A 15,426-nucleotide genomic window follows, 5' to 3' on the forward strand; every position below is an offset into this window, starting at 1 on the left:
GCTGTCCCAAAGCCTCCGTGAGGAGAGCCCACCCTGCAGGGCCAGCCTCGGGGGGAAGCAGGGAGAGGGAGCCCAGCAGCCCCGGTCCCACTGTCTGACGTAGCTTGGGCCCCTCTAGGCTCCGCTGCTGTCTTATCTGCAGCAGGGCTCAGCCCCACTTTTCTGTACACAGCCGGGTGGTAAGTATTTTAGGCTTTACAGGCAACCACTGCCCTCCACTGCTATAGTGCCAGAGCCGCTGTGGACAGGGTGTAAGTGGAGGGGTGTGGCTGTGATCCCATAAAGCTTGATTTACACAGACAAAGAGCAGGCCGGACTTGGCCCACGTGCCGTAGGTCTGCTGACCCTGATCCTTGGGAAGAATGCCTCTTCCTTGTGTGTCGCTATAAATGCGTTTGCTCTCTGCACGTGGCCTGTCCCTGCCGGGGTTCCCATTTATGTTACTAGACCGTGTTCTAGAGAAGCAGGCCTCCTCAAAGCCTCTGCTTCCTGTTGGGAGCCTCAGCCAGAGACAGAGAAGGGGAAATGGCCTTCGCCCACATCCCGCTGGTGGCGGCTTCCCCTTTGACCAGATGAGTCCAGGCTGAGTCCTGGGAGAGACGCACGGATGCCCTCAGGACACTTTGCCGGGTGGTCGGGCGGGGTGGGGGTGGGGGTGGAAACCAGCTCCATTTAGGATAAAGGCACATGGGCCTTGTCTGTCTTGCAGGCACACGCTGAGGTTCTGGAACGCGGCCTTTTTCGACGCTGTCCACTGTGAGAGGAGAAAGCGGTCTCCCACCACCAGGTAGGAGCCAAGTCCGGGCCCGCTTTGCCCCAGGGAAGAGGACCAGGGCGAGGCTTTATTGTCCCGTTCCTGAAGAGGAAAGCAGGAGGACAGAACGGCTGAGTCGATGCGTCTGTGTTTCTTCCTCAACCCCTTGCGGCCCCGGTGCCCTGCAAGCTGCCTGAAGGGTCCCGGGCGCACCGCTTCCTGGGTGGGGGGCCCAGCTTGCATGAGCGCTTCCTGCCCCGGGGCTCCGGCATGACTCGGCCTGACCCTCCTAAGAAATGCAGACTCCCACTGAGTGAAGCCCACAGGGCCCCCCTCGGACCCATTCTGCCTGTCTCTGTGAGACTCCAGACTCCCAAGCTGAGACCACTGCCGCGGGACCCTGGGTGCTGGGCTCACGTCTGGGAAGGGCAGTCGCTACTGTCAACTTACTCCTCTGGGCTGCAGCTTCCCCGAGGGCAGTCTTGCCACTTCGGAAGACTCCCTTTGTAAACCGGTTCACTAAGCACTGGGCGCCGGCCGGGGCTGGGCACGGGTGCTCAGCTCTCTCTGGCCACGGCGGCGAGCTAAGGCTGGTGCCTGCTGTGTGCAGCAGCGGGGCGGGGAAGGGGCAGCGGCCTCCCAGGCCTGGGTCACCTCGTTGGCCTCTCCAGTCATGGGACTTTGAAGTCTGAGTCTCTCCTCGTTGATGAAATTGAATCCCCGCCTTCTTTGACCCTGGGGAGACCCCTTAACCTTTCTCCCGGCAGGAGAGAGGGCAGGTGCCTGCTGGTTAAGGCTTTAGTCCACGAGCACTTGGGGGATCTTAAGTGAAATCTTTTTTGGGGGGGAAGTAAACCCTATCGGGATGACCTGCCTTGTACCCCACGGCGGCCTGCTGTGGCTGTGTGCCCCGGGAAGGCAGGGGAGCACGTGGAGAGGAAGCGATGCTGGAACGTCCCTGAGGATTCTAGAGAGAGAGTTCTCCGCCCTTCTGGGAGTCGCAGATGCAGGAAGTGCCTGTAGGCGAGGGGGATCCTCGTGTTGCTTTGCTCTCAGACTCCTGGGCCACCGCCCCCTGGAACCCCGTCTCCATATCCGTCTCCGCTGTGATAACCCTCCTTCCACGCTTTGCTCTCTTTTCCATCCACATATCTTGCATGACTTTGACGTGTTCCTCTGTTTACCTGTTTCTGCTGCCGCTCCAGAGGGGATGCTGGAGAGGAGGAGAAGAAGAGGTGTGTGTCCACGTGACTGTCCATGGACAGTGCGGGGGCCCTTCGGGGCCGCTGGGTCGGAGGGGAGGGGGGTATGACCAGACGTGGGTGTGACTCGCGGCCGGCGGGCCCAGCGCTGGGACAGGCTGGTGACAGACAGTGGGGAGCTCGCTGAGCATAGAGACCCCGAAATGGTCAGGAGACAGACACGGCCCCCGAGACCCCCACGAGGCCCGGTGCGCATCCCGAGAGGAGAGGGCAGTGAGGTCCAGGAGGTCAGCTCCGACCTGGAGCGAGTCCAGCCTCCATGGGCCACTCTGGCCCTCCCAGTGGACCCCGAAACCACACCCTTGGGTTCCCTTGTTGTCCGCTCGGTCATTGATCCGGGCTCAGGAGCCGCAGGTCGGGCCAGAGGACCTGTCCCTGCAGTCATGCCTAAGGGCCTGCGGGCTCTGGCAGACCCTCGCCCACTCTGACAGGTCTGGGGGGTCCCGGAGGAAGGACAGCTGCTTCCTCCCCCTGGCCACTGTGTGGTGTGAGGCGTGTGTGTGTGAGGGGGTCCCCTGAAGACAAAGGTCTAGAACAGACTATTTCCTGCGAGCCCACGGTGGGGTCTGACTGCAATTGTTTGAACTTGATATGTGCTCGATATCTTGGTTAAGATATTTTTAGAGTGAAAGGCCTGCCTATTCAAAATATAGTTTCTGATTCAGTGCTTGTTTTTAATTTGGTGGAAATTTCCCAAAGCATGCTTCCTTTAATCAGTGATGTATTTTTAGGGCTTATTGTTTTATGAGAAATCTTGTTTTTTTTCATGCAGCCTTATTATGGCTTTAAAAGGAGCATTTAGGCACGGCAGCTACCTCCGTTCCTAAAATGCCCCCAAGTTCCCACAGACTCTCTGGGGGGGTCGGGAGTGTGTGTGTAATTAACCAGCCTTCCTGGAGCAAGGCTTCCCAGCACCACGGCCGAGGCCCGACAGGGCTGGGGCATCGTGACCTCTGAGCCCCACGAGGGGAAGTGAGCCTCTGGGCCTCACAGGCCTCCTCACCCAGAGCAGATGTGGTCTGGCCATGCACATCCCAGATCTGACCCCCAGGACACCCCGAGATTGGGGGCCGGGGGTTGGCTCTGGGTCCTGGGGCAACCTTGTGCCTCCGGCATGATTCCTCTCTGGCAGACTCTGCCCACAGCACCCTCTCTGTTCTCGGAGGCAGAAATGTCCCCGTTTCGGGAGGCTTCCTCTTCTGTAAGCTGCTGGACACATCCGAATTCCCACTGTGGCGATTTAGACACACGATCTGCCCTCCTGTGGTATTAGACCTCGACCAGTATTGGGTGTTAAACTCAATTTTAAGGAATTGATTTGTTGGTAGGCATCCCCTGATCCCAAATGACCTTCTACCTGTTTCTTCAGAGATCAGATAAAATGTCCCAACTCTAGTCCTCGCCACAGCAAAAGGATGGACCTCCTCATCTGGGTCAGGGCTGCTGTGCTGCACGCCTGCAAGGGAGCCACTTCCACATGGTCTGGTGCTGTGCAGTGCACAACCTGTGCAACTGTACCCAGCGAGCCTGGTGGTGGTGTGGGAGTTTATGTGCCTGGACGATTCTAAGGGTGACCACTCAGGGAAAAAGGATGGGAAGGAACGTGGCATGGGATTAGCATAGTGCCTGGAAGCACATTCCAGGTGTCTTCGTGGGTGTCCTGTCAGCATGAGGAGACTGGGAGACTGACAGTGCCGCCTCTGTTGCGCCCTGGTGTCCCGTGGCTCCCGCTCAGCTGCAGCGGCACCAGTAGCCTCCCTGGGCTGGGAGGGGGGAGAGGAGTTAAGAGTTGACGTTGTTGGTTCTGTTCCTCTTCTTTCAGCTTCTCCATCGCCCTGACCCCTCACCCCCTCATACTGCCTCTTCTCTCCCTTTTCTTTTGTCTTTTTCCTCTCAGCCCTGTTTTAGTCAGACTCCTTGTCCAGAGTGTAATTTTTAAGGGGAAATAGACATCTGCTCACTTCTCAGGTGGCCACGCGGCTCCCATGCCCCGGGGGGTGGGGGTGGAGTGGTGCAGTGGCTGACGGTCCTGGGCCACTGGGGACAAGGGTGCTCGGCCGTCAGGGGAGGGGCTGACGCCCTGCAGGATCGGGCGGTGTTCGCTCTCAGTCGGGGACACCGAGCTCAAAAGGAGCTCAAAAGAGCACCTTCCCTGCCCGAACCCTGAGCCCCATGCTGCTTCACGGAGAGCACATGGAGCCACACGGGCCGTGGTCCCTCCTCGTTGGGTTCCCGGCTTTGCTTAGAGCCTCTGTGCCGTCTTCTCCGTGCTCACGGGCCTGTCCCCGCGCCCTACGAGGCAGCCTGGGAGCACAGTGGACGGCAGAGGCGGGCCGGCCTGATGGCCATGTGATCAGAGGCCGCAGACGCTCGCTGGGCTCCTGACCCCTGCTCCGCCGGCTTCTCGGCACGCCTCCCCACCGGTGACACGGACCTCGGCCTCCGTTGTCCTTGAACCTTAGAGAAGGACGTGGGGGCAGCAGTCTCGTCTCCCGGAGAATGTTCCGGGTGGCTGCTAAGCACACGTTGTCTCTGGGTCCTGAGCCTTGTCTCCGCCAGGAGAAGGTGATGAGTGTGGGTCTCGGGCCCCCAGGCAGAGGGGCAGCCTTCGGTCAGGCTTCCTAGAAGCAGCGCCAACAGCTCTTCGGCAGAGGTGTCCCCTCTCTGTCAGGGAGGCCAGCACCTGTGGGTCAGAGCAGGAGGGGGCCAAGCGGCGGGGATGTGGGCTCTGAAGCCCCTCCACTGCCCCTCCTGTGCTTGCAGAGAGAGGTGGTGCCACATGACCCAGGAGGAGCGGGACGACAGCCTGCGGTTCAACGAGAACATCACCTTCGGGCAGCTGGGGTGAGCGCCAGGGCCGGCCTGCCACCCGCCCCCCACCCCCAGTCCTGTGACCCGGACGGGGGCCCACACCCACCCCGGGTCACCCAGGAGATGAGCAAGCAGGGCGGTGTGAGGAGGGACCGCCGGGTGAGACGCTTCTACCCGGGGGCTCTGCTGGGGGAGCGCCACCCTTATGACGTCACACATCCCTGACTCAGTGTCACGACCACTGTGCGTTCTTAAATGGCTCAGATTCACTCCATTTGGCCTTGACTCCGGTTCCTAATTAGTCCGCCCCTAACACGGTTTCATGGCGAGCAGGGCTGGCCGATGAGGCGATTTGGTTTTACATCTTGCTATCGATTCCCCGGCCCAGTGGGCTGCATGTCGGGCCCCGGCTCCCTTCCCCTCGGGAGGCGGGAGGGGTGCCAGCTCACGGCCGTGTCCCCCCAGCACATTCACGCACAACATGCTGGCGTTCGGGCTGAACAAGAAGCTGTGCAACGACTTCCTGAAGAAGCAGGCGGTGATCGGCAACCTGGATGAGGGTGAGTGGCGGCAGGGCCGGGGTTTCAGGGCCGAGTGCGCTGCATGCTGGAATCCCCACCCGGCTCAGAGGACTGTCCCTGCTGTAATTACCAACAGGACATTAAACGTTCCTGTCCGCCTGCGTGCGCGGGACACTCTTCCTTCCCCTTGGAGACCCGGTTCTGCTAGGTAGGGCTTGCCCACGTGGGGCAGGATGGTGCAGGGCCCACCAGGTCCGTGCTTACAGACAGGGCCCAGGAAAAGATATAACTTGGTGCTCTGACTCTGACCTTGAAAATGGGCAGACTCTGGCGCTGAGTTGCCCCTCCTTCTAAATGGCCACCACATGGCCTGTCTTCGTTGATTGCGTGACACTGCTGCCGGAGGTCCCGGGGCAGCGGCGGGGGTCTTGAGGTCTTTCCGGCATCTCTGGCTTCTGTAACGGGAGGGGACACGTTGCTGATGTCAGCTTCCCTGATCGACAGCTGGCCTTTAGGCGTCATCCCACGTGCTACAAGATGCTTCCTGCTAGTCCCCTGAAAACTCTTCCACTTAGACATAGATTTGTACAGATCGATATTGTTTACAAATAAAACTCCATCCTGGACCGAGTTAAAGAGGGCCAAGGACAGGTGGCCTCAGGAGGTGCCCCCGGAAAATCTCAAAGTGCTGTCACCAGCCCCACCACTCATCACAGGGCAAGAACACTGTGCCCTCCACCACGTGACCCCTGCGTGGCCTCCAGGACCCACGCCTGGCCCCCGTGATAGGGTTCATCTGCCCACACCAGGCTTCCTGGGGGCCTGCGGGGCTGCCCTGTGGAGCGTCATTGCCATGGGAAGATGCATCCCGGTTCCAAGGAGCCCACTGCCAGGCCGAGGGCACACCTTCAGAAGCCCACACTCACCATGCCCGAGAGGGCCTGCTTTGTTATCACCCCGAATGAGAAGGACCTGCCTGTCCGTGTCGCCGTCTCTCTCACGAGGGATAACGTTGTTTTCTCTTCCAGAGCAGTACAAGCTGCTGAGTGACCACATCGAGCAGATGGCCGCCGAGTAGGCCTCGGGAGGTGGCCCGAGGCTCCCCCAGGAGGACTGTGGGTGCGCGCCTCCCTCCCGGGCCCACGGCTGGCTGTCACACACACCCCGCCCCTGCATGACATCGGCAGCACCCAGAGGCGCCCCACACCGCCCTAGGACTAGCGGCTAGAAGAATCTGGTTGCCCGTTTTCCCTGCCTCCCCTCTGCCTGTGTCTGCTCCCCCATCTGCGTGCCAAAGCGTCTCTGGGATTACACAGCTAACACCGAGGTGACTTTCTATATCCCCGAGTGGCAGACCTGCGACGTGGGACCGAGGGGGCGCAGGAGGGAGGATGCTGGGTCCACGATGGGCCAGTGTCCATCGTAGCCCCCTGCGGGAGAGGCTGGGGTGCACATGGGAGGGTAGGGAAGGGCAGCTGTGGGGTGGCACACGCCAGTGACACGGGGCAGTCGGGAGTGATGATTGGGGGCCCCCCGGCAGGGTGGGATTGGGTTCCTCCCACAGTGGGGTTCCTGCTGAGCGGCGGCCAAGCAGAGGGGGCGGGGGCCTCTGAGCGTCGGTCCACGGCCGGTGCTGGCTCTTTTCCGGGTCCCCTCTCCGTGCAGCAGGGACGGGAGTCCCAGGAAGCTCCAGGAGGAGAGGGACACCCCCTATTCCAGGACGGGAGAGAGACTGGGGCAGAGGACGTGCCTTCCCGGCTGCAGAAGGCCCAGCCACGGTCAGGGGTGTGGGCGCCGGGAGACGGCACGGCTCCGAGTGGCTGTGTTGGACCCATGTAGCACTCAGGTGTCTGTGTCAGGCCGTCTGAGATGTCCCCGCTCAGCCGACAGCTTCCTTCTGGAGTGGAGACGCTTCCGCCCCTTGCTCCCTGGGAGTGGCTCGGGGCCATCAGTCCCGTGACGAAGCACAGACAAGAGAAGCTTCTTCAGCAGCTTCAGGACAACCGCCCTTTCTGAAAGTGAACAGCGCTGCCCTTGATTTCAAAAAAGACAAAAGAATCTGTGTCAGCGTTACAGGCACTGTGGCAGGGGCCGCTTGTGGCGGTGACTGTGTGAGGCTGGGTAGCGGGGCTTTGGAGGGTCGGGCCCTCCACCCCGGCCGCCTGGGGAAGCCTGCACTTTCTGCCACCCGAGCCCTTGGACCACTTCCCTGCGGACTCTGCGGACACACCCTCGCCGTCTCAGGTGCCGGGAGCCGGGGCTCTTCCCCCCAGGTTTGTACCAGGCACAGCTGACCAGCCCGAGGGACCACAGTCTGGCCAGCAGGCCTCCAGCCTGCCACCAGCTTCCCTGGCGAGCCCGGTTCCCCGGCCCCAGCCCCAGCTCTTGGGTGCTGACGACGAGGCCAGCGGGGCTCCGTCCTTCCCGCCTTGGTCCTTCGTCCCGTGTCCCCGCTACACCTCCTCCAGCATGACAAGCACACACCAGATACCCAGCCCTCCGACCCTCCAAGTTTCCCCTCGTGGGGGATGCCTCCCTGGAATGTTCCAGAGCAGAGCGTGCATTGATGAGCCGAGGAACGCACATCCGGGTGATGGTAAGAGAGATGACAGGAAACACGGCAGGACCCGAGTGCGCTGGCGTGAGCTGCTCCTCCAGGAGGCCTGGGGGGCTGGGGCTTCAGAAACCCTGCTGTTTTCGCGATGGCGTGTGCGTGCGCGCGCACGTGTGTGTGTGTGTGTGTGTGGTGGCAGCCTCTCTGGCCGTGTCACTAAACAAAGCACAGCTGTGTCGCCAGTTTGCCTGTCCTGTGCGGGGCGGGTCACACGGGCTGGAGCGCCTCCATCCGATGCTGGGCCCAGTGATAGGACGGGTCTCTATGGAACGCGTTTCAGAGAAATCACATCCAGCGGACGGGTGTGTGGGCTCCTCCTCCAGTGCGTGCTGAAGATAACGCAGCCCCTCCTGAGACGTTCAACTACGACCCCTGCGTGTGCTGTGCTCCCCCCACCCCCCATAGGAGCAGGGCCACGTGCCCTCGCAGGGCTCTCCCCCTGAGGCCGTGTGTCGTTGGCTTTCTTAGTGGTTAGTTGAAATGCATTAAGATTTTATTCTAAAGGTGCCCAAAAGACTTATCCTTGTACATAGAAGATTTTTGTACGGACGTTCGATCCAGTCTGATTTCTGGAGGGAGACAGTAAGTTCTGGATCTTCCCAGCGGTGCTGGGGAGCTGGCGGCTCTCTCCCCGCAGGGTGGGGCGGGAGGGCCTGTGCAGCCTTGGAAGGAAAAATGCAGCTTTGACTTCTTCGGGCTTTTCCAGGCACTTTAACTTCAAGATGATCTTGAGACCTTTTTTTTTCCATACAGGCCTCTTGAAATAGCAGTTGAAGGTAGAAGCAAGGGTCGCTTTGGGTTTTTTCCTCTCCGCTTGTTTGTGTAAATCTGGCTCCTAAGAGTGGAGTCTGACCCCAGAAGTGCTGCCTGTTGCTTTCAGCCCTACGAGGAGACACTGCCGGAGACCGTGGGCCTCGTGGTGTGACCAATGTCGGGGTGGCTCTGAGGCTGCCCTGCTGTGTCCTGGTGGCGTCTGCCTTTGGCCGAGCATTTCACCTCAGAGTGTCTGACCACTGTCACCCGGAGGACGCACGGCGTGCCTAGCAGGAGCCGGCAGCCTGCCTCGCTGACGTTTCCTCTCTCTGTGGCACGATCTTCCCTCCGAGGCCCACGCCGAGCAGACAGACACAGGGCGGGCTCTGAGGTCTGAGGGCGGAGAAGTCTCACCCCGCCGTACACACAGGAGGCTTTGGAGAAAGAGCTCCGGTGGCCCTCCCTGGAAACTCAGGACCCTTAGACTCGGGGCAGGAAGCGTCGGGTCATATCCACGAGGAGAGTTTCCAGTCCCAGTAGGTTCGGGGTCCCAAGCCAGGAGCTTCGAAGGACTGTGTTAGCAATGGCATCTCAGTCTCCTGCTGTCTGCCCTTCAGGGCTATGTGAATCGTAATGAGCCCAAAACAGCTAATTCTCCCAAGTAAAAAGTACCCTGCTTTGGAAATAGGATGATGTCGAGATGTGGCTTTGTACGTCTTCAGCCTTTGTTGCAGTTTTAGCAATATCGTTAGATGTTTAAGAGGGGCTGTGCTAGTATTCAGATCATATCTGCTGTGTACGCACGTTTAATCAAAGGCAGGAGAACCAAGTTCTGCTATTGTAAGTTCTTTGTACAGTGAAAGGGAGTAGACCATGATTTTCCTATCGCCGAAAGGGGAAAAAAGCAGACCAAGGAGCTCTTAAGTTGCCAAAAGGAGGGCTGGAGAGAGTCCAATTCGCGAGTTTTGTGCTCCAGTGAAACCCGGGACGGTCAGTGTCACGGGCAAGCCCCACGCTGGGTTTAGGGCAGAGACCCAGAACTGGAGTCAGAGGTGCCGCCTGACCTTTCTCTTTCCTCCTTCCCGGAAGCTGGAACCAGTGGAGCCCGTACTCGCCTCTCCCTGCCCGGTTAGACGGTAAAGTTCATTGCCGTGGAGAGAAGGTGGCAGCCTTGAGGGTTGCTTTCCCGTCGGCTGTTTTAAGTGGGTTGGCTTATCACCCAGAGCACTTGGAATCGCAGCCTCTCAGTGTGAGAAGTGCAGTGTTCACGCCACAAGGGGGCTTGCGAGGAGTTCTGTTGAACCCAGGTGACCGTGACCGGCAGTCAGGGCTGCAGCTACAAGCCTGACCTTCCTGGGCGTTGCTGCACCCCGACGAGTTGGCTTTTCAGCTAGTGGGGATCCCAGCAGGTCGGTGCGGTTAGATCAGCTGTATGGCCAAATCACCTACAATTGAGACAGCTGGGCAGCCAGGGGCCTGAGTCATTTGCCAGAACAGTAGGGAGCTTGGGAAGCAGGGGGAGAAGGGCCCGGCACCAGCCTCGGGGGAGGGGTAGCAGCCGGGCGGTCCCAGGCTTGTCACCCCCTGGCCACCCTCTTCCTCAGCCACAGGCAGAGCTGTGGGGGTGGGGGCCCACGACCCCTCGGTCCCGGGGTTCTTCTCGCAGCACCCCACCACGGCCTTTTAGTTTCCTTGAACCACTGTTCCTGCCACTCAGCCATCTCCCCGTCTTCCTGCAAATCACTGATCCCTTTTTACGATTCTTGAGAGTGAGTTTCGCTAGAAAAGCCTTTGAAGCTGAGTTCGTACAGGGGAATGGCATCGGTGACAAGTGCCCCTAACTGGCTGGTGTGCAACGTTCAGACCTGGGCTGGAGTCAGGCCTTAGTCAAGTCACATGTCCCAGTACGTCCTTGTCGCCCGGCGGCCGGGAACAGGCCTGTGTGGGTTCTCCAGATGGTTCCCACCCAGGAGCACCCTCAACACCAAGACCCTCCACATGGTTGGCCCCCCCGGCCTCGTTCTGACACCATCTCCCTGCAGTCCCTCCCCAGCAAGCGCCTAGGGTGGCCGGCCCACCTCGTCCCTGGGTGTCCTGGCGCTGGCCTGTGTCCCTGAGTTGGCTGGTCTGTCTGAGCTTGAGATGAGTGAAGGGCTGCGGCGGGGAACCTTCCCCCTGGCTGTGTCCCCAGGAGTCGAGGGGACACTGCTCCCGCTCTAGAGTTCTCGGTTACTATTGGAGAAGGAACACCTTGTCATTTCCAGGAGCGAGTCAGGATGGTCTGGGTTTGCCCGTCTTCCCATCACTTCCCGCAGGACCTCTGTGCAGGCAGGGGTGACCCTGCATCCTCGCTTGTCCCGCAGGGTCAGACCAGGACGCTGTCGCTTGGCGCCCTCCTTTGTAGCACAGACGGGGTCGCTGAGCTGGAAGGAGGGCTCCTGCTGCTGTGATGCCCCTCGGACCCCGGGGGGCTGTGCCTGTCCCCACCTTGGTCCTGGACGGTGCACTCGCGGAAATGAAAGGGAAGTGCTCAGCAGGTCAGCAGGCCCGGTTCCCACACACAGGCTGCACATGCGGGCCCTGATCTGTCCCTGTGCTGGAGGCTTGCTTAGGTTCCCGTGGACGCCTTGAGATGGACGGGCTGACCATTTGAACAGTAGGAAAGGCTCGAACTCAAATGGCAGGTACCTGCCCTTAAGACCTGTCAGCTCGAGAGCTCCGTGGCTCTCACTGTGGCCTCTGGGGCTTCAGGAAGGTCTCCCACGTGCATCCCCTGTTTCTCTCCCACCCATTGGTCTCGGACCTGAACTTGCCTTGGCCATATCCACGCATTGCCCTTAGTGGCCCAGAAGCCGGGGTCCGTGATGCAGGTATGTTATATGTACACTCACGCAATTTCGTGTCCCACGAGGCGATGTTCTACAAACTATATTTTCAGGTGGAGAAAGTTTCAAGGTCAAGCTCTCAGAACAGTGCTAAAATCAAATCTGTTTCCTGTGAAGAAAAAAAAACCGTCTATATATTTCACCTCAGATTGTCAGAAGGCAGAAACTGAAATAAATTCTTAAAAAAAAGAAGTCAGTCTGTTGAATTTTTGTTTTCACATCTCCGTGAGCACACTTTTTTTTTTTTTTTTTTTACAGAATTTGCAATCTTCTCAGTGACGACAGAGAAAACACCTTTTTCTAGGGTCAAATAGACGTTCTCCCCACTTAGGCTGAGCAGCTGGGTCTTGTGCAGACGTGTGTGTGTCGTGGCCAAACCGATGGGCAGAGGGCGTGTCCGCTGAGTCACCGCCGGGGTGTGTTAGTGTACAGAGGGGCCTTGGCCTCCAGGATGCCTCCAGCCCCTTCCAGCTGATATCCTGGTCTCGCCTTTGAGCCACAGCTGCCTCACTTCTTGCTTTTGGGGGTCGGGGGGCTGTGAGTAGAATGTGATCACCACCCCCGCCTGACACACACAGGACACCTTCATCATCCCTTACAACTTGGTTTGACAGACGTATTTTGTGAAATTTTGGGCTTTCTTTTTTCCTGATTATAAGAGGTCAATAGCCATGTTCTAACTCTCCAGACTAACAGATCCGGGAGGTAAGCCTGAGGACCAGCACAGGGCCTAGAGGAAGTGTCCTTGGTACCTGGAGCAGTGGACTCAGTTCCAGGGGCCCCGGGTGGGATGGTTCCCAGGGCAAAGGTGCAGGCAGGTCCCCCAGCCCTGGCCTGGCCACCTGAGGTGGGCTGGGGTATGTGCCCTGATGATCAGTGGGGCGGGGGCCGGACAGCCCTGTCTCTGGTTCTCCCACCCAGCCTGGAGGACCAGCCCGGGTGGTAGAAGCCTTCACACCTGACTTTTCCTCTGGTGCCAGGGGAGTCCAGCAGCTGAAGGCCAGGGGCTGGATTCACAGGCAACTCCTGGTGACAGGTAAGGACCCCTCTGAAGGCAGCAAGGACCCTGAAGAGCATGGGGACCCAAGCCTGGGTCCCGTTCTACCTCCCCGCCAACCCACTGCGTGCCTTTTGCCGAATTGTTCTTTGAACCTCAGTTTCTTCATCCATATAATGGGAGGGAAAACATCACCCAGCCGAGGCGGTTCCTGCAAGAAATGCAAACGTGCTTCTCACTCCAATCTCTTTCCTCCTTGTCCCGATGAGGAAATAAATCGACCTGGGAGCTGTACCTGTAGGAAGGGTCCTGCCCATTAAAGGAAAAAGAAAAACGACGAAACTTCTCTCTCGAAATGTTATAGGAATCCATTTAAGGCATATTCTTCAAAATTCATGACACTAAATATAAAAGAAATTTAAACAATTAGGCATTCAAATCGGGTTCCTTTGTAAATTGTAACCTTTCTGCTTCTGACTTTATTGACGCTTAAAACTGCTGAGGCTTCCGGGGCACCCTGACCATGTAACAGTCTTGTCCCTTAAATTCGCGCCGAGCAGCTCTGTCTGCAGCCACCTCCCCTGCGCAGTGCCACAAACGCTCCGGCTCCCCTAAAGAAGCATCTCCCCTCTTTCCATATTTGGAACAAGCCTCTCACTAACAAAGTCACCTTTTAATGTCACAGGAAATGACCGCAGGTGCTCTCTTTTCTCCCGTACTCAGATCCTGCGCGAGTTGCACTGGGAAGCAGTGGGGTGGGTTTGTCCTCAATGCCTGGGACTCTGAAAGGAAGAGACCCCAAAAGTTATGCTCCTTCCACCCCTGCTCACCCCACCTCCCACCTCCTGGGCCCCAAAGAGAGGAGCTAGGAATTTTGTCCCTACTCCCAAGCGACCATGCACACAGAGAGAGCCAGGGAAGCTCCTGGCCGATGTCCAACCCTGGAATTGGGGACAATTGGTCTCTTCAGCGTGCTGGGGCCAGAGAGGGAGGGGAGAGGCCCCTTGTGCCGTCAACTTACCTTTAATGAGCACGTACTATGTGCCAGGTGCCACCAGGCTCCAGGACCACAAGATGAAGAAGTAAGGTCCTTTTCCTTCAGAAACTATCAGTGGGGTTCAGACACAGCTGAGGTTAAAAAAAGGTACATTTGTGTGTGTCTGTCTGTGCATGCATGTGCACACATATATATGCTTCGAGTATAAAAATATATACTGTAAATGTGACGATATATAATACAATCGATGATAAGGTTATTTTATAAATTATTATATAGGAAATATAGAATGTTGTAGTTATTTTTGGAGTGAGTGTCCTTCCTGGTTGAATCAGGGTGGGCTTCCCTGAGGAGGTGCCTTGGAGCCGGATCTTGGGAAATAAAAGTCACTGTGGCGAAGACGTTAATCCTGCAATGATCCCATGAGAAAGGTTTGGGTTTTTTTTAATTTAATTTTTTATTGAAATATAGCTAACTTACAATGTTGTGTTAGCTTCTGGTGTACAGCAAGGTGATTCAGTTGTACATATCCATATTCTTTTTCATATTTTTTTCCATTCTGTTATTACAAGATACCCCTGTGCTATATAGTAGGACCCTGTTTATCTATTTTATATATGGCAGTGTGTATCTGTTAATCCCATACTCCTAATTTATGCCACCCCCTTTAACCCTTTGGTAACCATAAGTTGGTTTTCTACGTCTGTGAGTCTATTTCTGTTTCGTAGATAAGTTCATTTGTGTCATATTTTAGATTCCACATGTAAGTGATATCATATGATATTTGTCTTTCTGTCTGACTTACTTCACTTAGTGTGATAATCGCTAGTTCCATCCATGCTTCTGCAAATGGCATTATTTCATTCTTTTTCATGGCTGAGTAATATTCCATTGTATATATGTACCACATCTTTATCCATTCCTCTGTCAGTGGACATTTAGGTTGCTTCCGTATCTTGGCTATTGTAAATAGTGCGCAAAGAACCTTGGGGCGCATGTATCTTCTTGAATTAGTTTTCTCCAGATATATGCCCAGGAGTGGGATTCCTGGATTATATGGTAACGCTATTTTTTAAAGAACCTCCATACTGTTTTCCGTAGTGGCTGCACCAGTTTATTATACATTCCCTCCAACAGTGTAGGAGGGTTCCCTTTTCGCCACACCCGCGAGGAAGGTTTTGTTTACCACTTTGCTGATGAGGAAATCATGGTACCCGCAGTGGGGAATCAAATCAGGGGCTAGCTGGCTCCAGAGCATAGCGTTTATCCTGAACGGCTGCAGGACGTCCTCTCCCTGGCAGAGGTCTCTAGGAGGCAGCAGGAGGTGTGCTGAGAGCCGAGTGACCCAGAGCTCAGATGCCCCCAGCCACTGTCAGGAATTTGCTCCCCAAATGTGCACACCCAGGGGGCCCAGGTGGGCAGGTGGCCGAGCCTGCGGACCCCCACCCCTCCTCCACTTCTGTGATGTGTCCCTGGTCCCAAGGTCATCCCCGCACATCACGTCCCTATGGTTTGGGTGAATTGCGTCCCCAAAACTCATGTGAAGTCCTAACTCCCAGTACTCACAATGTGACCTTAACTGGAAATAGAGTCTTTGCAGATATATTTAGTTAGGATGAATGGGGAGGACCCCTGATCCTATGACTGGTGTCCTTATAAAAAGGGGAAACAGACCCCAGAAGGAACCAGACCTGCCAGCACCCAGATCTTGGAGTGCAGCCTGAGGGAGAATAGATTTCTGTGGTTTGAAGCCCCCAGTGTGTGGTGCTTTGTTAGGGCAGCCCTGCAAACAATAAGGACTCTGTGGGGCTTTCCCGGGACAGACCCACCCA

The 15,426-nt window shown here is 57.2% G+C and overlaps 1 protein-coding gene across 5 annotated transcripts in view; it reads left to right on the forward strand.

Moving 5' to 3' along the window:
• Positions 1 to 11,251, forward strand: part of KIAA0513 (KIAA0513 ortholog) — a 56,149-nt gene extending 44,898 nt beyond the window's left edge. The window contains exons 9-14 of one of the 5 annotated variants that reach the window (XR_003001933.1): positions 710 to 787; positions 4,780 to 4,860; positions 5,293 to 5,387; positions 6,377 to 7,944; positions 8,467 to 8,544; positions 8,716 to 11,251. Coding sequence is in view for 1 of the 5 variants with exons in the window: in XM_024735805.1 (XP_024591573.1) it covers positions 710 to 787; positions 4,780 to 4,860; positions 5,293 to 5,387; positions 6,377 to 6,426 (304 nt within the window). In the remaining 4 variants the exon portion in view is untranslated. Of the gene's footprint in view, positions 1 to 709; positions 788 to 4,779; positions 4,861 to 5,292; positions 5,388 to 6,376 lie in introns of all 5 variants that reach the window. The other 4 variants (XR_003001931.1, XR_003001932.1, XR_003001934.1 and 1 more) reach the window with 4 other exon arrangements.
• Positions 11,252 to 15,426: the final 4,175 nt, after the last annotated feature.

Source organism: Neophocaena asiaeorientalis, unplaced genomic scaffold (genome assembly GCF_003031525.2).
Source record: "Neophocaena asiaeorientalis asiaeorientalis breed wild unplaced genomic scaffold, Neophocaena_asiaeorientalis_V1.1 scaffold40, whole genome shotgun sequence".
Lineage (NCBI taxonomy): Eukaryota > Metazoa > Chordata > Mammalia > Artiodactyla > Phocoenidae > Neophocaena > Neophocaena asiaeorientalis.